Below are 25,394 nucleotides of genomic sequence, written 5' to 3'. Positions count from 1 at the left end.
TTTACTGAAAACACAACTTAAACCCAACAGTATTTAGCGTGCATTGTGCACTGATGTGTGTTTTCATGTTCTCTGCCAAAGTTCCTCTGGATGGAAAAGCGACTCAAGTAACTCAGGATAAAAGATTAAAAGAAGAATTTCTATCCTCTTCTGTAAAGTTCTATGAACTCTGACAAAGCTGCCTGGCTTCCTATTGTGTCACTGTGCTGAACTGTAACAAAGTTGAAATGGCCCAAGCCAAGACTGGAGGCCTCAGCTGTGGCTGAGTGGAGCCAACGCGTGGTGAAGGCCTTTGCTGGGGTGACAAGAGCAGGGTGCAGGGAGCCAGTGCATGTTAGCTAGCTAGAGCGTTTGGTAAAAGTGCAGACAGCTTGGGAGGTGCTAATGAATGCCGGGCATTGCTAACTGTACTGTACCCAGGCTCCGGGCGCAGCCTGGCAGCCTCCTGTCCCTCCTGCCCGTGCAAAATGTGAAAGATCAACCGGTTGGAGGGAGCAGACGGGAGCAAACACACACACACACACACACACACTCAAATGCAAACACACTTGTTCGACTGCACACACACAGACGTAAGTGTGCATGTGCACACGCACTCCGATGCATGCATACACACACACAGACATGCACAGACTCACACAGACCAAACCAATGCACACAGCAGCTAACAGAAACGCAGACACACGGACACGGACACACACACACCCACACTCCGACACAAACACACTCAGGCCTGGCTCACTACGGTATCACATCATGAGGGCTCCAGCCAGGCCAAGCCATGAGGCCTCAGCTGAGATGATTCAAGGCTCCCTGCTGGGTCCTCACTCAATCAGCCAGGTGGAGCTCCACAGCAGAATGACAGCACAACTCCAACACTCCATGCTATGACTGTTAAATGTGGAATTAAATTTGTGCAAATCAAAGTGTATGAGAGGAATTTATTTTTAAGTTGTAAGTTCTCCAACGCTGTCTGATATAAAATAACCAGAGAAAGTTCATCCTCAACCATTTGCTGCATACTTCATTTTGTTTCTTGTTTAAATGTAATAGAAATGTTAATGGAGAATTTGCTCATTTATGAAATTCTCTATGAAAAAAATAACTCGGCGACAAAACAAGACAGAAAAGAAGCATTACGGCTTACATAACTATTTTTTTTAATTCATAAAACTAAGAAATGAAGACAGCTGAAATTGCTTGGGAGCCATTTCTTGATTAAAGAGTAAATACCAACTTCTCCTAAAATATGTATGATCTTGACTTTGTTTCTGCAACTTTTTTAGCAGAAAGAAATCTTTGTGTTATCTTAAATATCTGCCATTTGTGAAAGGAAAAATAAAGTGACCTATTAATTTCAATTTAAAAGCTACCTGTTGGGATAGAGTTACACCAACAGTGCTCAGATACAAATTCACAAAGGCACAGATATGTACAATTCACCATGAAACAGCTACACTTATTCCTGTCTGCATTCCACAAATTGGAGTTTATGTGAAGAAGCGCCAGCTTGGGAGTTGAGTGAAGAACATTGTGTCCTGCGGTGGCCTGGCTCTAAAGGGGATCACTGTGAAAGCAATCCTGATAATGGAGAGATCAGCAGCTCAAATATGTAAGTACACGGCGAGTTTTCTCCCGTTTTGACAACTCGACAGGAAGGCTGTGCTCTATTCTACACATTGCGTCTGTGAATAATACCCAGCTGTATAAGATGAATCATATTTACCATTTTTTACTTATGAATATTCATCATGTAATGTTTTGCATATAGCTTATCTAAATAGGACTGGATGTCGAAGATTTCACAGTCATGATCTATATTCTACCATCTGTAGCGTCCTGTCGTATTATTACAAATGGATGGACAATTTTTGAAAACTTTTTATTCAGTGTGAAAAGAAAAGCACACATTATAATTAAGAGCACAGACAGATCACATCTGAATGTGTATATCAGCCCTTTTACAGCAGGTAGCTGCATGTATTATGCTGCAAATGTCGTTGCGTGGTCAAGTTTCACTCCCACCTGACTTTTAGGTACAAAATATAATGCCTCTGATTTTTCTCCTCGACTTTCTTCCTCACAGTAACAGGCGTTCTCAAGCAAGTTGAGTCTCATTAAATGCTCTTTGTGAGTTGTCTGGAGATGTATCTATTCATTAGCTTCAAAAGGGTGTCATGTGTATGAATTATGCTAACAGGATCTAATTAGCAGATGCAAATGAGGTTAGTCAAAATTGTACTGAAAAGACAGAAGAAAAGCTCCATGGGATAGTTGGAGCTCGACAGCTCACCAACCGCCCCCACGCTGGGCACCAAATGTGATGGTTCGCCCCTGCTGCTGATCTATACAGGAGACAGGACTGAACCATAAACACAGACGTGGGGAGGACAGCTGTTCAGAGGTGCACTCATCAAAAGCAGTGCAGAAACTCATTTTAGTGAACATCCAGCACCATTAACTACATTTCAGCTTCACATATTGTCCCTTCTGTGGATAAATGTCCACTCGCGCTGTCCTGCCAAAAGTTAACCCCCCCAACTCCTCACACCTCCCCTCCCCTTGAACAGCACAGACCAACGCAGACATGCATCCCTGTCCCGCAAGAAACTAGTTACACAACCAGCTGATGGAACTCCAGAATCCGGCGTGAAGAGGACTCACTAATAGCAGCCGCCTACAAGCTCCTGCCATTCTGACATCAGTTGCCCCAGACTGTAGAGAAGCTGGCAGGACTTGGGGAGCATGCCTTCTGGCCTCGGCAGGGAGGAAAGCCAGCAGGCTGCAGCGTCACACACACACACACACACATATATACACACTTCACCCTACAGTAGGAGTCATGGCAAAGCTCATGCAGGCAGGGTTGGAGGTGGGAGGTAGCAACGACTGACCCTGTTTATTGTTGAAAACGGAAAGCCACAAAGAGCAGAAAGTGGAACGCTGTTAGTTGGCAGCAGTTGGTTGATGCTTGTCTACCCTTGTGTTGAACCCTGACTCATGTCGGCCCTGCCAAGACTGGCAGAGTGACATGAGTGAGCGATGCAAACTGGGATGGGCTCAGGTTTTGTGACCTCTGTCAGATTCATTTAAACAGTTCACCCAAATTTCTCCACCCAGATCAGATAAAAAAGGATGGCAACTATAAGATAATAAACAAATGAAGGGTATCCTGGCAACTAATGGGTTAAAGTAACAACCATGAACTGCAACATTCAAAGTTCATCACCAGCTTGGGACCTTTATTGCATCTCTCTCTTATTCTATCCCCAAATGTATTAGAATCTCTGCGCTGTCCACTTGATTAAAAACCCCTGAAACACACTTAAACACTTTGCACTAATTCAGTTTTGGACAGGAAACGTGAATACAAATCTGGTGATTATAACAAATTTTGTGAGGCTCTTTGTTGCCCGTTAATAGTTGGGGGAAAATATAACTGAAGGACTTTTGAAGTCCATGGGAGATATCTTGCATACACTTTTATTAAAAGTAAAACAATATATATGTTTTTTATATTCATTATGATCACGTCTTTAAAAATTCCATAATTATTTATTATGGAAACAACCACTTATTAATAAAAAATGACTGGATATCATTAAAATGTCAAATAAATAACCATTACAATTTAATACCAAACACCTGCTAATTAGCTAAACAAGAATAAAATTAGCTTATTCAAACTTTTTTTATTACGTTCTTTTTATTACGTTGAGATAATCATGACAGATATTTCTTTTTTGGCAGTATATCAAATTTTGTCAAACAAATTGCATCTGTGTCTGAGAAGTGACTTTCAACTAAGTTCCCCATTACAAAAACACCTCTCAAGGAAGTGTGTTAATTCCAGATCACATGACCTGCTCCACATGATGTCATTTCCTCCTGAAGAAAAGACTGGAAGACTCCAAGGCTTTCTGAGTTAAGTGTGGATTTATGGCATGTCAACAGATGTACTACAACATCTTTATAGTTAACTTTCATTTTCAGTTTTACTCAATTGTATATATAATATTTAGAAGAATCTTTGTGTAAAAATGCCATGTGGTGTTTGGTTATAGGTGGATATGTTGATTTTTAGGCCTGAAAACAGCAAACATGTCAACTATGATGCAAAAAGTCTAATAATTATATACTGACCCTATTGTTGCCACTGACACTTGACTCCATGTGTTCCAACAGCAGGATGATGACCCTGATCAACTGCAGCTGCACTTATCACTGCAATTTTGACTTGAAAATGCAACTCCCTTAAAAGTGAAAGAAAAAACAGCTTTACCACGGCGAGAGACCACCCACTCACATCCTCCGCTGCTCTCGGTGAGTCACTGGCAACCACTACTAACCACACAGGTGAAGCAAATCATACTTTCGTCCCCCAACACCCACATGATTCGCCGCAGAAAAAATACTAAAAATGTCAAAGTTCTCATGGGTTTGACGCTGAGATAGTCTCCCTTCTCTTATGTTCTCTGGGGTTTACAAATCATCTTTTTTTAAAATTCCTTTTTCTACATTTGTAGGTGTATCAATAAAAACGCCTCTGAGGATTTTGACCCCACTGTGATTGTTCTTCTCCTTAATATTTCTGACATTTGGCAACTAATGACTCTATAGGCAAATAACAAAAGCTTAACAATCAACATAATTAGTTGCAAATTCACAAGACGTGAAAACAAAGCAAAAGCACTTCTCTTCTTTGTTCATTTTGACTGCAGCAGATCCCCTGTCTTCACACCTCCCACATTGCTTTAACGTGTTGCATTGTCCCCCACACTGCTATTCGCGTATGAACACACACACACACACACACACACACACACACACACACACACACACACAGAGCAGAGACACATACAGACCCACACATGCACACACTCACTCGTACGTATATATGAAGACCACATCAGCCTGGGGCTCCCCTTTGTCTGCCTCTGCACTGAAAGGTGTGATCGTTCGTTGTGCTGCTGAGGAGGTGGGGTAAATTCTTCCAACAGGGGGTGGAAGGCATTAGGCTGGTGTGTCCTGCTCTGCTAAATCATAATTTGAACTGAAGGTTGGTCATCATTGGGGATTCCCTTGAAGCATCCATCACAGCTGTGAAGGAGAGTTACCGTTAAGGGTTTCACCAAGTAGGTTCCCTGTGGGGTTATTTCTGGTTGACTGTCTCAGTAGCATCCAGGAGTTCCCAAGAATGAAACTAATTTGGACTTCACTTTAGTTGTTTGAGGGTGTTTTCCGTGCATTTTTGCTTTTTTTGCTGAGGAGATTAATACGAGTGTTGTTGATCTAACCCCCAAAGACTCATTTGTGTGTATCAAAGTTAGATATTTAGAAGCTTTTTCTTCCATGAAGATAATCCATTCCTGTCTGAAAATGGCTTCGATGTGACCCTACACTGTTGTTTCCTCCATAATCTGCAGATCCATGAAGTCCTTGCCTCTCCGTTTCCACTTCACTGCAGCTCGAGCACACCAGCTCACCTACAACTCTACTTAGTCACTAAAATTACTAAACCGGAAACTGATTCTGAAGAACAATAATGATACCGAAAGACCCACCCAACAAGTGCAACAAGTGGATGGGATTGGTTCCTTGCATTTGTTACGTATAAAACTCCAGAAGTCTGAATTTGTGTTTCTTTGTGTTTGTCATCAGTAAATTACAACTTCTGACTGCATATTTCCCTAATGATGTGTCTTACAACATATGAAACATGGTGTACAGAAATGTTAATTAGGTTGGATTTTCCCTCTCTATGGAACACATGTAGCTAGAACCAGCAGCCAGTTAGCTTAGCTGAGCAGAAAAAATGAAAGCAAGGGGAAACCGCTGGCCTGGCTCCTGTCCCCAGTTACATGCTACATAAAGCAGTTACTTTGTTGCATGTAAAATCTAACAACTTGACGACTGCTTCTCAACATGGAATAGTCCCTATATAGCAGCAAATTAACATTTATACTCTGTTTTTTTTGTGTAGAAAAGACAAATTAATCGTATCTTTGAAATATTGAGGTACTGGTGGGAAGATTGTGTTGCCTTCAGACAGAGTCAGCCTAGCTGTTTCTCTTTTTTCGAGAATTTATGCTAAGCTAAGCTAACTAGGTGCTGGATCCTCCTACACGTATAACTGTGCAAACATGCAAGTAAGGCATCAATCTTCTTGTCTGACGCTCAGCAAAATGTCAAGCTGTTTATTTAGTATGGAGATGAAGACCAGTTCGTCACATATTATGAGAGAGGACACTTAGTCAGACTGGATCAAATATTTGCAAACTTTGTAAAACACTATGCTTTTTCGTTGCTCCAAGGTGAGGGTTACTCATCTCCTTCCGTCACTTCATCATTACCCCCTTGAAAGAAAGAACAGCGCAAAGTCTGTATTTTCTTGGGGCTTCATTAGACACCAGATTTTTGAAATGAAGTCTGGACCATTAACACTGGGTTTGGGTCCAGCCTGTCTCGGCTGGTCTGTTCTATCAAGGTCTACAACCATCAGATGAACCTCGAAACAAGCGCTCCCCGTCAGACAGAATGTTTGGTCCATGTGTCTAGACCTCCACCATATCTGACCCGCCAGCACAGAAGGACACACAAACACTCGACAGACGATCATAAGGAACAAATACAGGCAGGCTCCTTCCCACCACCATGTGACTTGGATATGCATGCTCACTGCTGTTCGTAATTTCTTATCATTGACACCCACCCCTCCACATCCACATATACACTTGTCAAATATGACACCTCTACCCACAAGGAAGAAACCAGGTTCTCAGTCCTCCTCTAGAAAACCTGACTAAACCGTCCCAACTAGGGGTTTTTTTCTTTTTGGTAAACTACACACAAGAGGGCATTTCCTAAAATGTAAAAGACGTCTGCTTAGGTCTTCAGTTCACAAACAGAAAGGCTTTTTGCTTCGTCCTTTACATCTCTTCCCGTCTTTCCAGTCAGAGAAGGAGACCAGTCCATGGACCTCTTCCATGCTATGTGGGAGTCCCTGCTGTTTCTGTGGCTGCCAGGCAGGCAGCCTCTTCCCTCTCTCTTCGGAGAGCTTGGCTCCATAACCATGGGAGCCCATCTGATGTGGTCCCCCCATCTGACTAGCAGCTCTCTTCCCCAGGCCCAGACGGCTGTAGGGACAGAGCAGACGAAAGGGGCCGCAGATTGTTGTAGACCATTTACATGTAAATACAGAGACCAGGCCTGGGTCTGGGTTCAATATTGAAGGTGTCCGCTGCACTGAGGTCCCTCTGTGTGTGCATATATGAGCGTGTGTGCATACGCGCCGGCACGTGTATAGGGTTGTGTGTGAGCACGCACGCGCACGTTTGTGTGTTTTCATGTATGTGCATGGCATGATCCAGTACATCTAAATTATACAGCTGCCAAATTGCTGCAAATGTTTTAATACAAAACCATTCTGTGGTCTCTAATTATATCTAATGGCTGCTGGATGCATTTCTCCAGAGCAGAAATAGGAGCCTTCTCAGGGTCTAATTTGGCATTTTATCAATTAGTTTAATACATACTAATGCAATAGGGCAATAAACAGAAACGATTACACTGATTTAAATGTGTTCTGTGTCAAATAAATTGGCCTTGAAGGGGCCTAGAATGATGTTTTTTGTCTGACAGAGAGGAGGATCTGAGGGCCTTCTAGCACTGTGAATGTAGTCCCTTCTCCCCAGAGAGGACTGCAGATGCCAAGGCAACATCCCCGTTTCACTGGGGGGTCAACCTTAAACCATTCTTCATGTCTACATAACCTCCCTCCCACTAGCATATGCCTTTGGTTGGTAGACAGTAAGTCAGTTAGGGCTTTCCTCTGTGTCGCTCTAGAAGCTTTCATACCGGGAGAGAGAAGTGTTAAAACTCTACATTCTCACTTCTGACTCACTGATTTAACCACATTGAGGCAGGAGCAGCAGCAGAATACTCCTGTGGTGTAAATCTGTTTGTGTTCCCTGTCCAAAAAAAAAGAGAAAAAAAAAAGGCAATACAAGAAAAAAAAATACAGGGTCCTCCTGAAATGCAGTTTCTGAGTCAGGGTTAGCAATGTGATAAAAGCCCAGCTTGTTTGGCAGTAATAGTGCTATGGGAAAGGACAGAGAAGCAGGAGTGAGCCGGGTAGGGTTTTGCTGCGTCTTGGTTGGACGTGGCTGGTTGGTTGATGGGCTCAAGTGTGGGACAGTCTTCCCCTCCCCACCCCGACTCAACCCCGGCTCTCCTCAGGCCAAGGGAGCGTACGCCTGTTAGAGAGGGCGTGTTATCTTGGAAGGCTTAATGCCGAGTCGATACAACTCCGCCACCCTCCCTTACACCTCACGTTCCAGGGAACACATATATCCAGTCTACGCTGTCAAACTTTTAGCACCTGCTATTTTGCTTTGGTCCCTTATGTCAATTCCTCTGGTGTTTCAGGAGGATGGGCTCGGAGAAGTGGGTCAGCAAAGGTTGATGCTAAAATGGGGATGAGGGTGAGACTCGGGCCAATGGACTGCCATCCACTTTTGGCGTTGTCGACTGCGTGTTCTCTCCATGACGACACAGTGAGTGAAAGTAAAAGGGTGGATGTGTCAAATTCAGTTCAGTGATTTGTGTTCAACTCACTGCTGCAGGTAATTATTATAGCAGAAAACTCCATATATGCAAGATTTAATAAATATACACTACCGTTCACAAGTTTATGGTGACTTAGAAATAATCTTGTTTTTGAAAGATGCTTCAGATCTGCGGTCAATGTTCCACCAGCTGGTCCAGTCTCCACCATGTCCACTGTGGGATGCTGCTGCTGACCTTCCTCCAGCCCTCCGCTTCCAGCTCCCCTTTTCCACCAGTCAACTCTGCATCGCCCTCACTTTACTTGTTATCCTAATCTACATACTGTTTGAATTTTACTGCTAGCTATATATGTAGTATATTTAATGTCAGAGCCGTACATCATCAGAGTAAACTATGAGTCAGTTTTCAATGTTAGCTTATACTTTGTTTGTGTCACATATCTTGTCATGCATGTATCCAAATGTGTGTTGTGTTTTCCTTGCTTTCCCACCCCTCCCTCTCCTCCCATCCCTCCCCCTTGCCCTCCTCTGTCCCTCTCAACCCGCCCAGCCAGCAGGCAGATGGGTCCCCCCTATATAGAGCCGGGTTCTGCTCGAGGTTTTTCTCTGTTAAAAGGGTGTTTTCCTTGCCACTGTCGCCTTTGGGCTTACTCTGGGGGTCAGGCATATGGGTTCTGTAAAGCGTCTTGAGACAATTTGACTGTAATTGACGCTATATAAATAAGATTGAATTGAATTGAACTGAATTGAATTGAAAGAAAATCTTTTTTTCCCAATGAAGATTACATTAAATTGATCAGAAACACAGTCTAGACATTGTTAATGGAAAATCTCCATAGGGGTACAGAGGAACATTTCCAGCAACCATCACTCCTGTGTTCTAATGCTACATTGTGTTAGCTAATGGTGTTGAAAGGCTCATTGATGATTAGAAAACCCTTGTGAAATTATGTTAGCACATGCATAAAAGTGGGAGATTGCATGGAGAACATGAATTTGCCTGAGTGACCCCAATCTCAGGAACACTAGTGTACGTGTATTTATTTTTTATTAGAATCTGGAAAACACTTGAAGATGTACCACTTTGGAGGCTGCTACAAGTGTGTCGATACTTGGAGGTGATTTATTTGCAAGAGAAGATAAAAAAAAAAAAGTAAGAGATAGGCACAGATACCTGAAACTCACCTTTCCTCCAATAATTGTACCTGCTGCTTTTCCCACAGGCCCTGGGTGACACTTTCTATAATGCAGTAATCCAAAAATCATGTTACCATGCCTTAGGGAATCAAATATAGCAGAGCAGCTTCAATCCTATTTCCCTGAATGCAACCAGTACACCTTATTTTTCTAAGATTTGTCTTAACACAGTGGATTATCGTTGCCCCCTGAAAACCTGTGCATTGCAAAAGCATTGGGCTCACATATCCCCAGATACAATTCTGCAATAATCCACCGCTCTCTTCCACAGGCCAGACACACGGAACAGGTGAACACACACACGCGTGCATGCAGCAACATGCTGACATCGAGACTTATCTGTGCATACAACGTAAAGCAGCATCCGATGGTTTTATGCAATCTATTTTAATGTATTTTGAGGAATTCAAACATGCTACATGCATAGAGAGAGAGAGAACTCCCGCGGGTCTCACTCACTGACTGCTGGAGAAATTCCCCATCTCCTGATGATTTGCTCTGCTGGAATGGCATATGAAAGTAGCCTACATGACATCAAACATGAATATACTTTACATATTGAATCTGGTGAAGATAGGCACAAAAATGACAAAAACTAGCATGAAGTCCCTTTTTTTATTATTACAAATAAATGTTTCCTGATCTGAAAGGAAACCCTTGTGCTGTGAAGAAAATGGCGGCGACAAGGAAATAGGGAAAAGTAATTGATGAGAGCAATATGTACCCAAATGGAAATTCATGAAGCTGTCACCTTTGTATCTTTGAAGACAGCAGCATGTCTGTAACATAAGCTCTCCTTGTGTAAAGGCTAGCGCTTTGATTAAATGTTAGCAATCCCCCAAACACTGGAAAATATACTGGGGGACATCTTTGATAAACTTGTGAAATAAATTCTTTCCAATAAAAATGTTCTTGGTGATGATGATTTGCGGAGGAGCGCAGCGCTGGCACGGTGCACATTGCACTCGGTTCTTTTCCCAGCACCCCTCCCTCCAGGGGTCTCAGTGGCGAGGATCTCTAATGAGACTTGCGTTATTAATCCTTGCAATGGGGTACATGAATTCACTCCTGAGCAAAGGCTTCAGCAGCCACCTTGGCCCATAAAACCTGGAATGTATTCCTTTCATGTGCTGTGTTGATGATCTACTCTGACAACAATATGGTAAGACTTCCCTTCCCCTGTCGTGCAGGCCCTGGCCTGGGGCCAAAGAGGGTCATCTCAGACACACTTGGACTTTTATAGGTGGTCAAGAAACATGCTGACAGGTCACAAGCAGGAGCTCCTTTATGAGTCGGACCTACACATCCACCTCATTTGGAATTAGTTTGTTTATAGGTGGCCTATAAATCATGTTTATTCTGTTTTCTGAGTTTTGAAATGGCGAACACGTCTTCGGGGTCACTGAGGAAAGCCAACATGCTTTTAGCCCACGGCCGTTAAAACAACATCACTACGGCTGTTTCGCCACGATTTTCTCTCATTGGGCTTGTAATCATCTGTGAAGTAAAGCTGTAAAGTACAATGATCAGCTGTGAAAAAATTCATACAAAGGGAATTTTCACAAATCTTACTGACAGATTGTAAAGGATCAAGAGTCTGGGACTGTGCAGGTGCCACGAAAAGCAGCATTTCCTCCCAGGAAAAAACACACACACAAACACTTCCTTTAGCATCATTAATCAGTTATTTGCTGATCATGCAAGAACCCTTTAAATAAGAAGAGCTGTACGGCAGGATTGTCCTAATGAGGTGCTGACAGCTCAGGTGTGAAATGCTCGACTTTAGTTCGGGTACAAATGCAGCTTCCTTTGAACTATAGATTTACTGTCTGACTGTAGAATGAGCCTGTAGACACACTGAAGACCTCTGCTGTGTGTGAGAGGGAAGGAGGACATAATGTGACACATTTATAAGTGGCCCATTATGATCCTTTCATTACATATGTTCAATCCAAACCTTTGGGGATTCATAGAAAATGAGCATTCATGTGTTTCCTTCCTAATTCTGCTAAAATGGAATTAATGACTTACAGTAACCCTGTTTCACCAAACCTAGAAAGCTTCCCTGGCATCACTTTAACAGTTTTCCCAGAGGACTTGTATTTGTTGCAAATGGTAGAATGAAAGAAGGTGATTGGTGAAAAAAAAAATAAAAATTTGGTTATGCTGCAGATAAGTGAGATTCTCTGTTGGGAAACAGGTCAAAATAAATAACAGAATCGGTTTCAAATCATTTCAAAAAATGCTGGATGTGAGCTGTCAAACGCTGGCTGTTTGTGTCTCTGTGCAGTATAGTCTGGGAAGGGTCTCAATCTTGATTGACAGATCGTGTGCTGCATGCATGGAGCTCCTGGTCCCCTGATGGCCCAGTAGCCGGCTTCACTGTCCCATTTATGACACCAGCCAATCTGCCTCCAGCCGAGATTCTCCCTCAGCTTTTCACAGATTTGTATCCCCATTTTCCCCAAATTCATCTCACCCCCTACTCCCCCTACAGCTTTTCTTTAAGACTCACACATGCACAAACTGCCCACACACAAGAACACACACATACACACACACACACACACACACACACACACACACACACACACACACACACACACACACACACACACACACACGGATGCAAACACTGAGCTGAGCTGAAGATGATGTAAAGTGAGAAACAAGTGGAAAAAGTGAGAGTTAACTGCTGATCTGTTGCAGTGTTAAGTTACTTTAATGCTGTAAGCAGGGAAGGGGGACGTTGCCCAGTGTCCTGATCCGTCACTAGAGAGCGCTGTCCCTGTCGCTGCTCAGAAAGCCCCTTTATCAGGAGGCCTGGATGCAGTGCAGCGTTTGTTGTGCGACATGTTTCTGTCATTATTTCTGCTTTCCAGAGCTTTTAATCTCTCTCACTCTTTCCTTCAGCGTGTGTGTGAGACAGAGCAATTATCAGCCACTTAATATTCAATAAACAGGTTTATTTATTTATCATTTGTTTGAATTATTACCCAAGAAATCTTCTTATATTGATCTGCTCTTATTTATTTCAGCCTGTCTCTTGCAGTGTTCGTGCGTAATTTCTCTCTTTCAGCAGCCAGACTCTGTACAGTCTTGAATTTTAAAGAATCGAGATTTATCACTTTTCAAATATCATTTAAACACGACTTAATTTCTTTTTCTAAACCCTAACATCTCATGTAAGAAGCAAGAAAGAAAAAAATGGACCTTTTTGTGTGCTTCTACTAACCTGCTCTCATCAAAATAATATGAATCTGCATTTTAAATATCTCTAATCCACACGATCTACTTTTAATTTCATATTTTTATTACAGATAAAGTAAATTAAGGAGTCGATTTAAATGGTCCACAAGGCTTATTTTTCTTAATATTTAATACTCTTATTTTAGTTTCTCATTACGTCACTGATAAATTGTGTTTTTGTTGCTTGTCAGCTAGACAAGAATTAAAATTTTATTTTAAATTGCACCAAATGATGTGAATTTATATTCGTGTTTCTTTGGTTTCAGGAGAGTAATATGGCCCTAAAAGCACAATTTTGCCCATCTCAGGGGCTGAGAGGAAGAGAAGAAAAGCTTTTTTTAATAGTTGTTTTTTTTTTTAGTATTAATAGATAAAATAAAAATTTCAGTAATAATTTTAACGTCGTTTCTGTTGGTTTTAACAGTCCATATTTTTATCAACACGAGAAGTCAGCAGAGGACGGAGTGCAATTATGGGAAATAAGGTGCACATGTGATTTTTTTTTACGCTCGGTGTTTGCTCGGGGAGAGGGGTCTCTGCTGTCTGCTCTTCTGCTCATGGAGGATTCGTGTTCAGGGCTGAATAAGTGGCAGCAAGCGTGACCAGCTTCATATCTCAGTGTGTGTTCTGCTGTCGTGTTGGATGTTTGATGTCTTGAAACCGGAGCTGGAAGATTTGAGGTGACTGTTGCGTGCGTAAAGGGAAATGCAGGACTCGTGAAATGCGATGAAATTCTGGCAAGTTCCGGTTTAATCTGTGAGGTAAAATGTAAAACAGTTTCTTTCGATATTTTGCCTAATTTCTGCCGCACAGTGAAGCTTATTCGTGGGTGATTTTACTGCTAAAAGACATATACTTAGCTTTTTTTTTCTGCTGCTGCTGAGATGTTTCCAAAACAGTCAAGTTTACGCATGCTTGAGGTTTAAAAGTACAAAATAAAGTTTTTACAAGTATTATTTCTACCACAGACTTTCTAATTGAATTAGAGTTGTGTGGCTATTGGCTACAGAGAGGGCTGCTGCCCCCGCATGCCTCTCCCAAAGCTCCTCCCCTAACAAGCTGTTGGGTGTGTGGAGAACTACGTCTTATAAGAGCCGCTGAACGTCCCATGTCCAGCCCATAATCTGATCTGAAAATCTTGTAGGTGAGGAGAGGGTTCAACCTCCCGTCATTCTTCAGGGGAGGGAGGCTGCAGACACAGAAGCAACCAGGGCGCCGGTGGCACCTCCTTTTGGCTGAGATTCACTCTCTGGACATCTTGAAACTCTTTTTATTTATTGCAAGATCTTTTGAAAAACAATGCAGCTAGAGAACATTCTTCCCAGCGCAAGCATCAATTTACCCAAAACCTTCTACAACCTGTCCTCGTCGGACAGTGCCAACAACAGCCCGAGGCCGTCGTCGCAGCTCGAGTACCAAGAAGTCGACCGGACGGAATCAGAGTCCAGCAGCGCGCCGAAGAAATACCTGAGCGGGGTAGGAAACGGAATGCTGGGCGAGGGAGAGGGGGACTCTTTCACGAAAGCCGGGCCCGATGGGAGGAAAGGCTCCCCGGTGCTGGGTGAGGACGAGCTGACGAGCGGGCGGCGGTACAACATAGACGAACTTGGCTCTGACAGATACTTCATCTCCTCGTCCCAGGCGAGTTCCGACATGGCGAGCCCCTGCTCCCTCTTCCCCTACGCAGGACAGACCGGTTCGGTGTATAGCGGGTCAAGCAGCTCCAGATACCCGGCTTCACTACATTACGGATCCGTCCTTCCGCCCACGGGCTTCTCCTCTTCCTCCGTGTGCACCGGTAGGAGCCAGTTTAGCAGCGGAGGGTACCAGTTCAGTCAGGGTCCCGGCTGTTTGTACCCCTCCTATCCCGGGACAGGGACGGGGATCGGCTCCATGTCTCTGACGGGGTCTGTGGCCGGAGCCAGAGCGCAGGTCTATCTGTGCAACCGACCGCTGTGGCTGAAGTTCCACCGGCACCAGACCGAGATGATCATCACCAAACAGGGCAGGTAAGCAGATGCGCCGCCGGAGGCTTTGAAGGCCTAAATTACGCACATAGCAGGCTAAATAAAAAGAAAATCACATTTCTTTCTACATTTATTCCTCAAAGCTTTTGTGCCTCCAAATACCACCCTCTCTTTTTTTATTTCCTTGCAACTTTTACGCGCGACCAAAAATTTACGCACACGAAAACTACATTACTTTGAGGGTCGAGGGGCTTTAAATGACAGTTTTCGTTTTTTTAAAAACGCGCTTTACGTATCAAAGTAGTTATGGCACTGACACAATTCTGCCTTTTTCTCCGAATTTATTAATAATGAAGCTTTGTGATAAATTCACACTCGTAAAGACATCCATCGCCGAACTTTTGTTTTCCACTCTTGCCCGCTTTCCGAGCGCAGCTAATTCGATATTTCTGTTTTTGTTTCTTTTTTTCCAGACGGATGTTCCCATTCCTCAGTTTCAACATCACCGGACTCAACCTCACGGCCCATTACAACGTCTTTGTAGAAATTGTTTTGGCTGACCCGAATCACTGGCGCTTTCAGGGAGGAAAGTGGGTCACTTGTGGAAAAGCAGACAATAATATGCAAGGTGAGTTTCAGAATGAAGCACGTATTATTTTAGCGCTGTATTTGTATTGTATTTAGTGTTTTTATAAATGGAACATGAAATTGAAGGAGGACGTGTTTAGGACTTTTGTATTTATCCACAGCAGCTTTAGTTTCTGAATGTAAAAGATTCTGGGTTTTATCAAATTTATTTTGTTTGCTACAATGAAGACAGTTTTTCAAAAAAAATTTTGCAAGCTTTTTTTTTTTTTGACAAGTTCCAAATTCGTGTATTTAAATGCAATAATTTATGCTTTTAGCACAGTTCAATTTTAAGTGTGAAAGCAGCTCGGGAGGCAGCTAAAGTGTGAAACTGCTGGTTAAACATGTCTTTCAAATGAAAGGTACACTAAAGAGTTACGACTTTAATTCAGTAAAATAGATAAATAATGTTGTCATTTGACATTTTTAAGTTTATGCAAAATTAAGAGGAAAAATATAAAAATACATTTTTGGTGTTTTAATTTAAGCTATAAGCTATCAGCATTGAATTTTAAAATATGAAATGGGGGGGGGGGGAAACAACCTAAATCTATATTACAATCAGTAGATATTTTATTAGTCAGAGAAGTTATTACATTTGATTGTATTTTATTTTTATTTTTTCCAAGCTGACTGATGTGATTACAACAGAATCATCCCATAATCTGCCTTGAGAAAATAATTTCAAAGATGAGGATGTGTTTGATCAGAAAACACAGATTCAGGTTTTCTATTTTTCACTTTGTCATTTTGCTAATACTCCTGTTTTTAATTTTAGGTAACAAAATGTATGTTCATCCTGAATCCCCAAACACCGGTGCTCACTGGATGAGGCAAGAAATCTCTTTTGGCAAGTTGAAGCTGACCAACAATAAAGGGGCCAACAACAACAACACACAGGTTAGATATTGATTTCTGACACACTTGAATTTTTTTTTTTCCCAAATGAAGCAGGCTTTTCTGTACGTTTCTTCTTGTATTTATTGTCTTTAAAGGCATTGCTTGGATGTGGTATCTCTTTAGAATGTTTGCAGTCTTTAGTGAGTTGTCTGAACAGCTTCCTATTTTGACTGAATAAAGAAGCCGTGCAGCTGGTCGTGTTCTTTGTAGCAGCGTTGCCCTCATCAACCATTTCCCGTTTTCAGATGATAGTCTTGCAGTCGCTTCATAAATACCAACCACGGTTGCACATTGTGGAGGTGACGGAAGATGGAGTGGAGGACATGAGCAACGAGGCCAGAACCCAAACCTTCACCTTCCCAGAGAACCAGTTTATAGCTGTCACAGCTTATCAGAACACAGATGTAAGCGTTTCAATAATGACTTTTTTTTAATACCATTTAGAATTTTTTGCATTTTGACAACAGATTAAAATTATTAGTCTTTAATTTTATGCTTTAAAAATATCATATTTATTATTGCTTTTGAGTTTTTCCCTCAAGACGGAGATTGCTCATGAAGGATTTGTGTGTTTGTTTCAGATCACACAGCTGAAGATAGATCACAACCCGTTTGCAAAAGGCTTCCGGGACAACTATGACTCGTACGTTTCTTTCGCTTCAGACAGTGTGGTGGTTGTTTTTGTCTGTGGTACACTATTTGTTGCTGAATTTTTCTGTCGCAATTAATGTTTCTTTTATTCTTTATGTCTTGCACAGGATGTACACAGCCCCAGAGAGTGACCGGCTGACTCCGTCCCCGACAGACTCCCCTCGTTCCACCCAGATCGTGCCCGGAGCCCGCTATGCCATGCAGCCTTTCTTTCAGGACCAGTTTGTCAACAACCTGCCTCAGAACCGATTCTACCCCGGCGAACGGGCCGTCCCCCAAACCAACAGTCTTCTGTCCCCGCAGAGTGAGGACGCCAGCGCCGCCGCCTCTGCCCAGCGTTGGTTCGTCCCTCCAGTCCAGCAGCCGGGCTCCAACAAGCTGGATCTGTCATATGAGAATGACTATTCCACCAGCAGCCTGCTGTCGTACGGCATCAAGCCCCTGTCCCTCCAGACGTCCCACGCCCTAAGCTACTACCCAGACTCGGCCTTCGCCTCCATGGCTGCAGGCTGGGGCACTAGAAGCTCGTACCAGCGCAAAATGACCACGGGCCTGCCCTGGTCCCCTCGTCCAAGTCCCCCAGCTTTCCCGGAGGACCAGCTGGGGGTCACTAAGGAAAAGCTGCCCGAGGAAAACGCTCCGCCGACCTCGACCTGGATCGAGACGTCCCACTCGCTGAAATCGGTGGACTCTACCGACTCTGGTGTGTACTCCATGGTGTGCAAGAGGCGCAGGATGTCCCCTGGGGGCTCCAGCACAGAGAACTCCCCAACCATCAAGTGTGAGGACTTGACTACGGAGGAGTACAACAAGGACAACCCAAAAGGCATGGGTTATTATGCATTCTACACAAGCCCCTAAGACTGTATTTATTTAAGCTAAATTTTTGTTTATTACTGAGTGCTCTCCATTCCTTGTTAATGTCTTTTTTCTCTTTTCTCTAAAGGTGCCAAAGCTTAGTGTTCCCCCCCAAGCAAGCTGCACAAGGTTATTTTCCCAGGCCATCCCCTCTCACATACCTGAGCAGAAACATGCATAGTGGTTGTTGTTTTTTGAAAAATAAAAAAAAGCATGTCCCATTTAATTCATTTATTTTTACAAATTTTTTTAAACAAATGTGATTTTTTTTTTTTCTGATCCTTCCCTGCGTATTTAAGTCATTTACGTTGTACAGTATTCGTGCACTTTAGAATGTGATGTATCTTGTACAAATTGTCTTCATGGAGGTGTTATTAAATGGAGAATAAAACCGCTTTTCTTAAAGCATTGTCCAAATGTCTTTGTCAGTATGTTTTATTTCTAAATTCTGGCCGTAAGACAGGCCAGTGGTGGTTTACAAATCACATTTTAATCCTGCAACTGCTGCTGCAGGAGCTGAAATGCTTGTATTTGATGCTTTTACCTGAAATTTTTAAAATCACACAGTGCATATTTCTGATAAACTGAGTGTGTAAATAAACTCTTCTGTGTTTCATGGCTTGTTATGGAGGCCATAAATTCTAGTCGACAAAATAAAGCACATTGAGCGGCTGCTTTCAAGCATTGGCCTACAGGCAATAAGAAATAATTTTACCTTAATTTGTATTTGTATGAATTAATTTAGGATATTATTAATCAGTTTTTCTCTTGAATTTATTGTGAGACAATTAATTAAACTTTACTTTCATCTACAAATCCAATAAACCACATTTAGTGTAATTTTTCTAAAAGATTTATAAGCAAATAGTGAGCATCAGTTGTCATAAATGTAAATAGACTTGGTATATGACAACAGAAAATGGATTCAGAGTTGCTTTAAGGCCACAGCATGAAAGCATTTTCGCATCCTTTGCTCCTGTAATTCAAAAGCCGAACTCCTCAGCACCGGTGTCAAATACATGAGTGCTGAGCAATCCTTTTCACGCATGCAAATACAAAAAGTGTTACCCCATAACACCACGGCTCACAATTCAAGTGAGCAAAGCACTATTTAAATATGAGATTTGCTAGTCTTACATGACATGATTCCCAACATAGACCCAATTAGGTGAAAAGCACACAAAGCAGCTAAGTCCTACTATTCCTTCTGTTGTTGCCATGGTGTTTTCACACATTTTTCCATTTACCTAAGTAACGCAACTGCATGTATACTTAGAAAATATGAAAAGAGGCTAACTGGAAAATGGTCCATCAAACACCCATCGAAGGGCAACGATCGGCTCAACACCTCTATTTATACTGTGCATCTATGGCCTCTCCAAAAGTGGATTAGTGAAGATAAAATCCATGAAAAGAGAAGTCATAATATTCACACAGAGAATTCTTGGCTCGTGTTCTCAGCACCTGTTTTTCTTCAGTGAAAATACTTCATCTCCTCCCCCAGAAGGACCCCAATTTGAATTGATTTACATACTCGGATTCTAATTAATTCTGTTGTCAGACTCCTTGACAAAGTGAGGAGTCTGACTAACTCCAATTAACACATCCTAACAAGGTAGAGTGCTTGATTGCCCTGGCCTCTCTGGAAAGCTGTAAGAAAAAGGCTCTTGGGGGTGGGGGCGGTTTGGGCCTGGAGAATAAAAATGTTTGCACTTGTGCGTGTCAGCAAATTGTATTTCTGAGCATCTGATGATGTTTTTTCTTCTCCTTTTAATGTTGTCTTGACCTCTGTTCACCCGCCGCGGTGATGTGGAGAATAGTTGTCGAGCTTAAGACGAACGACTGCGCCAACCACAGAACGGATCGCAGTAGAGATGTGACAGTAAGTGATATGCTGACAAAGAGAAAAACTATGTCTGTAACTTCGTGGAAGTAGCAGCTGTGAAAACCGCTGTATCTCTTTCAGTCAGAATCTCTAAAATAACCTTGAGTCCCGTGTTTGCGCTTTGGGTTGAGCTCAGAATCCACAACAAGAAGCTTAACTCTTATTTCATGTCTTCCATAGTTTATCTTGGTTTGCTAACTTAATTTAACAAAGTTAACGTGTTTAACAATAATGAGTGATGTCTGGAAACAAATAAAAGTAATGTATGGAAGATATCACTGGAGGACTCCTTGTTCCTCCTGCTGTATTTTATATCCGTCTATTTTATAATGTCATGCAGCATAATGATTCTGGGACTGGTCAGAGGCCTTCCTAATGGTACTATTCAGATCTAAATGCCTAAGACATCAGTATAGAAGTGTACACTACTCAGGAATACTGCCACCAACAAGTACATCACCCTGTTTAAATCTCTTGCTAAAGGCATGCTGGCATTATTGAGCAATGCATGTAATCTCTGCCTCTGGAATAAAACCTCCAGTTTATGAAGTAACGTGCACAGTGGCAGCTTGAACTACACATGCTTTAATAGTGACATGTATCTTGTATTTATAATCTCACTACTTAATAGCAGGTGATCCTTTGGAGCTTCCAAAAACCCAAGCAACAAGTCGATAGGTTGTGTCTTTCTCAACCATTCATGCAAGAAGCACAGCAATCAATAGACACCTCTACAGCATGCTTCCACAAATTCAGTCCATGTTAACTTAAAGGAGATATGCGCATTGGGATGAGACCTGAAGAATTGACTTCTGTGCTCCACTGTTGTAAACATTAATCGCTACAATCTTAGTAACTGACTGAGTTTTGTTGTTGTGTCAGTAATACGAGGCCTGGGAGGACCAGCCAGAGGTTTGGAGAATACATCTGTAAAGTTCTCTCTTTCTTGTTTATGAGTGAGCAGTCAGACGTCTGTGCCCTTCCCTCAGGCCGTCCTTTGGTAACCATGTTGAGAGTTCATGTAAGAAAGGCCAAAAAGGCTAGGGAGATATTGTACCCAAGGAGGGCTGACATCTAAACGCAGATGAAGGCCTGAGGCTGTTTCCTCACCTTCAGTCACACACTACTACTGCTCTCACTGACTAAATGCAGCCACAGGCAGACATGTGTCTGGGTCAAAAAAAAAATTGTACGGCCCTTTTAACAAGTATCAGTCAGACACAACTGAGACAGTAGCAATTATGTTTCCCTTTCACACTGTATTTCCTTATTTGATGTGTTGATAAATGTCATCTCTGTTAAATGATAGCCAAGCCAGTTAGAATTACGGTGGAACTGTTCCTCAGGGACTGTTTGAGTCTCATGTGGCTGCTCTTGTTTTGTTTTATGATGCATTCTCTCATGATTTAATTAATCATTTTATTTTACAACAAGTTTTGGCTTAAGTATCTAGAGGCTAATGACATTAGTGACGTGAATCAGATCCAGTTGTTAGAACTGTGTCTAAAATGATGCACACCAAGGTGACACCATACTGAACTGCATTGTATTGCCCCATCATCTAGCCTAACACAACAATGTATACAGAAACTTTCTGGCACTGATGCATGTCATGTGCTTTTCTGTTTCATGTATGATGAGCATATGCTCTATGTGTCCCAAAGTGGAGGTCATCGGCATAGACAGTCTGATGATGCTGACAAAGGCTCTTCTTTTAGCTCGCCCCAGGTGTTTATGTACACAACACAATGCTTTATTTAGTTCACTGCCTCCTTTGGTTGGTCAGGAGCGGATGCAGGGGGGTGGGTGGATGGACTACAGTGAGGGTGTAATGCTCACAGGTCTGTCAGAGTGAGACCCTGGTGTGAGATGAGTCTCAAGTTAGCAGGGCCACAACTGTTTGGAGAAGGGCGTTGAGTGTTGGCAGAGAGCATGGAGGTGAAAGGAACTGGAGGGCCTCACGCCGGTGCCCTCAGACGGCGTGTGCAGCACGCAGGCAGGGCCCTGACCCACTGGTGCATGGATAATGTCGGAGAGAGTATCCCACGGCTAAGCTGCACTTAACAGCACATTGATTTCAAACCCCCGTGTTCCCTCTGGAGGGCAGTGGAACGCACCTCAACAGGCCGGACCCCCCTCCTTCCTCCTCCTCGCTGCTTTCCCTCTTCCCACCTTCCCCTTCTGATCACCGCCACCATTTACCATCTCCACAACCCACCCCTCCCACCATCCACCCGTCCCTGTGTCGATTTGGGTACACCATGCTGGTCACTGGCCTCTACTCCCCCTCCCCTCCTCTGAGAGTCCCAGAGGAGCTGAACAGGATTCAGGGGCACGAAGGCTCCCGCAAGACCCTGGCCTTGAGAGCAGTGTTTGGGGTAGGGCACGCAGAGGCAGCTGGGCGGAAAAGATCTGTGGTCAAAATCAATGCATTGGCACTTTGATGGAGCGCTCCAACAGATTTGGGAATTTCACATTCTCTTCCTTTTCTCCTGGCGCCCTCAGAAGGCCTCACCACTAGAGAAAAACAACATCCACTTGCCCTTCTGGGAAAAAGGGACTCATAATTTGTACACTTTCTGAGACAAAACATGACACAGTCTATATTCATTTTGTGGCTTGCGCCTAACATGTTCCACTCACAGTTCAGCTCACAAACAAATGAAAAACATCTGCGTAAATTCATATTCTATGTTCAAAAGCAATGCAACCATCCATTTTAAACTAAATAACACATAGAGCCATAGAGTTTTTCCACCGCGGTAAGTTCAGTATGGCTCCAACTAGTCTCTTCTGTTCTTTTCCAAAGCTTTGAAACAGACAACTTTCTTTCTCGTCATCACCACACCTTGCAGTCTGCATCTTTACATGAGTCCCAGCACAGGTGGATGCCAGTGTGGTGCTTCTTCCACTTGTCTAACTTCTGAGTCATCTCCCAGCTGCATTATCCCGATGCATGTTTCAGGAGCCGTACACAGCACACTTCTTTGTGCGCTAATGGGCTCTCAGCATCTTTAAGACTCAGGGTACAATTAAGAGGTGATAGTTTGATCTCCCACCTTGCAGTTCTATTTCTGAGGTGCCGCGTGATTATGCCGGAGGTTGATGAGTGGGTGAGGAATGGCTGCTATTTAAAGGAAGACGCCCATGAACTCCTCTGTTAGAAAAGACTTCTGTGGCTGTTTGCGCCCGACTGATTTCTATTCCAACTGTATCGTATTTCAATGCAGTTAAGTTTATGACATGATCACCTCATGGTTATGTAATAACACACATGACTGAAGGTGTTTTCTGTATCAATAGTATGAGTTAGCTTTCTATTCTTCAGTCTGTACTAAGCCTCATGGATCTAGAAATGAATTTCTGGCCTGGATCATTAAAAATAATAACAAATAATAACTGAATTTAGCTTGATAAATATTTTACACTGAGGCTAATTATATTTTCATTATGTTTTCTTCCTTCTAAAGCTGTGTTTGTGATCATTTGATAATGTTGATGGTTTAAACGTTGTTATTTTAGGTGATTTCCCTTTTTAAGAAAAAATATAGTTAGAGGAGAAGAATGAAAAACAAGACAGCCAAAAGTATTATCTATTAAGAGTGAATTATAGATCATATTTTGGCTGCCTTGTGCTGTCTTGCACAACTAAAGAGACTCGTTTGATGCAGCACTTCCATCTGCTGGTCAAACTCAATAATTACAAATAGGTGCATCTTTTTCTAAAATACAGTAATCGAGGTGGCTTTATGAAAGAATGTTCAGAAGCTTATGCCAAGAGCTTGTAAGATTAGAAGAAGTGTTTACAAGTTCTTTTTAAATACCTTGCACTGCTTACTGATTATAAAAAGCTTCTGAATCAATATAATCCACACAGATTAACAGTAGATAAAGATTCTTTATCTTCTGCTTCAAAGTAAAAGCTTTTAACATGCCAGTAGTGATGTTAATATACTGTGATATCCGTGTCTGAGCATGTGTAAGTATAAGCATCCATCTTAGGCCTTTTTATATTTATCCCAATGAGCTACCACTTTAAACCCTCTGTCACTTAGCATATTACAAGCTTAGCTGTGGTTTAGCGTGGATACAGCTTAAGAGCTTGCAGGGGTTTAAGTTGATAAAGACGAAACAGTGGCTTCTATTAGAGTTTAGAGGATTTCTTCAGGACACACCTACCAGACTCAGACTAAATCACAGGTGGAGTTAAACTGTGACTTCTGAGCAGACAGCAATAGGATTTAACAGCTGCAGCTGATCTAATAACAGAGCAGCGCTCACATGCGATCTAGTAGGCCTGTATGTAGTTAGATTGTCAATTAAACTATAGATTTTAAAGAAATCTACTGTGTTAATGCTTGTCTGTAATCACACCGAGTACATTATCACATTCCCTTCTCTCATTCATGAATGTATCATTTTATTTCCGCTATATTTAGAGATCGATAACTTTTGGTCACAAATAAATGTATCAATATAGAAAAAATCACTACATGTTGCATTCAACTAATTTCAAATTAAAGGCTCAAGCACACAGACAAATTCCACCATAAAATAGGTGGGCTATATTCTTATAAAGTCATAATTTCTACACATCTTTATAAATAGTGGGGCACTTGAAAGCTTTAAATGGCGTATTACTTTGTATCATGCTTCAATAAGCACAACAGAGAATAAAGAACAATTGGGACCCTGGGGTGCCTTGGAATCAATGTGGATAACACATCAGTTCAGAGCAACAGTAGGGTGACAGGATTCAAAACCTCTGTCTACACAGATTGGCCTTTTGCCTCATTAATCCGTTTTTGAACATTAGCACCTTCATATCCAGTGAGCTATGGCAGAGGCTGGTTAACATTTCTATCACAGGCTTAAGCTTTAAGTAAAACGAATTAACTGGTATACTATTACAACTACTACCACGAGAGAGAGGCCTTGAAGGGTTATAAAAGTAATCAGTAAAATCTTACAGTCTATCCTAAAACATACCAGTGTAGTGCGGCTACAACAGGAATGATGCGCTCATGTTTCAAAGCCATGGTTAAAAATGTGGCACACATACACATCCTGTATGTGTTTATGCGTAAGTTATGCATAGGATCATATTTGTGTATGCATCTACTATATGTTTTATACATTTTTTACATTGTGCAAATGTGGTTTAGCTTAGAGATGATGAGCCAGTATTATTTTGTTCTAATAGCATTCTGGGAAACAAAGTTAAAGAGAACATTTTGGGAATTTTGGGAAAGATTCACGCGTTACTTTAAGGTATGATAACATTATCTTAACACAAAGTCCGCTAAAGATAAGACTAATATACACTAATATTCTTGAAACATTTTCTGAATATTGCACTGAGACCATCCTCTCTTTGTTATCATGTGACATTGGGTAATATCATGGCAATGTTTTACAAAAGATTGGTGCATAATCTGTAACCTCATCCCCAGATCATCCTCATTGCAGGCAAAAATGTATGTCTTTGGTAAT

At 42.1% G+C, this 25,394-nt stretch overlaps 1 protein-coding gene across 2 annotated transcripts; it reads left to right on the top strand.

Annotated features, from left to right (window-relative positions):
• The first annotated feature begins 14,116 nt into the window (after window positions 1-14,116).
• eomesa (eomesodermin homolog a) lies at window positions 14,117-18,433 on the top strand. Of its 2 annotated transcripts, XM_022198399.2 has the most exons (7): window positions 14,117-15,022; window positions 15,454-15,608; window positions 16,386-16,507; window positions 16,753-16,911; window positions 17,089-17,150; window positions 17,266-17,984; window positions 18,105-18,433. In XM_022198399.2, exons 1-7 carry the CDS (start codon window positions 14,313-14,315, stop codon window positions 18,116-18,118), a joined length of 1,941 nt encoding a protein of 646 aa, XP_022054091.1. In that variant the 5' UTR covers window positions 14,117-14,312; the 3' UTR covers window positions 18,119-18,433. The 2 variants fall into 2 exon arrangements, with proteins under 2 accessions (XP_022054091.1, XP_022054090.1); XM_022198398.2 differs by having other exon boundaries at window positions 17,266-18,433.
• The last annotated feature ends 6,961 nt before the right edge of the window (window positions 18,434-25,394 follow it).

This window comes from Acanthochromis polyacanthus, chromosome 11 (genome assembly GCF_021347895.1).
Source record: "Acanthochromis polyacanthus isolate Apoly-LR-REF ecotype Palm Island chromosome 11, KAUST_Apoly_ChrSc, whole genome shotgun sequence".
NCBI lineage: Eukaryota > Metazoa > Chordata > Actinopteri > Pomacentridae > Acanthochromis > Acanthochromis polyacanthus.
The sequence above is the reverse complement of the archived record's forward strand: the minus strand, read 5'-3'. Positions and strand labels throughout refer to the sequence as shown.

Coding starts and splice junctions, on each gene's coding strand:
- eomesa (XM_022198398.2), top strand. CDS start 14,313: ATGCAGCTAGAGAACATTCTTCCCAGCGCAAGCATCAATTTACCCAAA. Junction 15,023..15,453: donor ATCATCACCAAACAGGGCAG/GTAAGCAGATGC, acceptor CTTTTTTTCCAG/ACGGATGTTCCCATTCCTCA. Junction 15,609..16,385: donor AGCAGACAATAATATGCAAG/GTGAGTTTCAGA, acceptor TTTTAATTTTAG/GTAACAAAATGTATGTTCAT.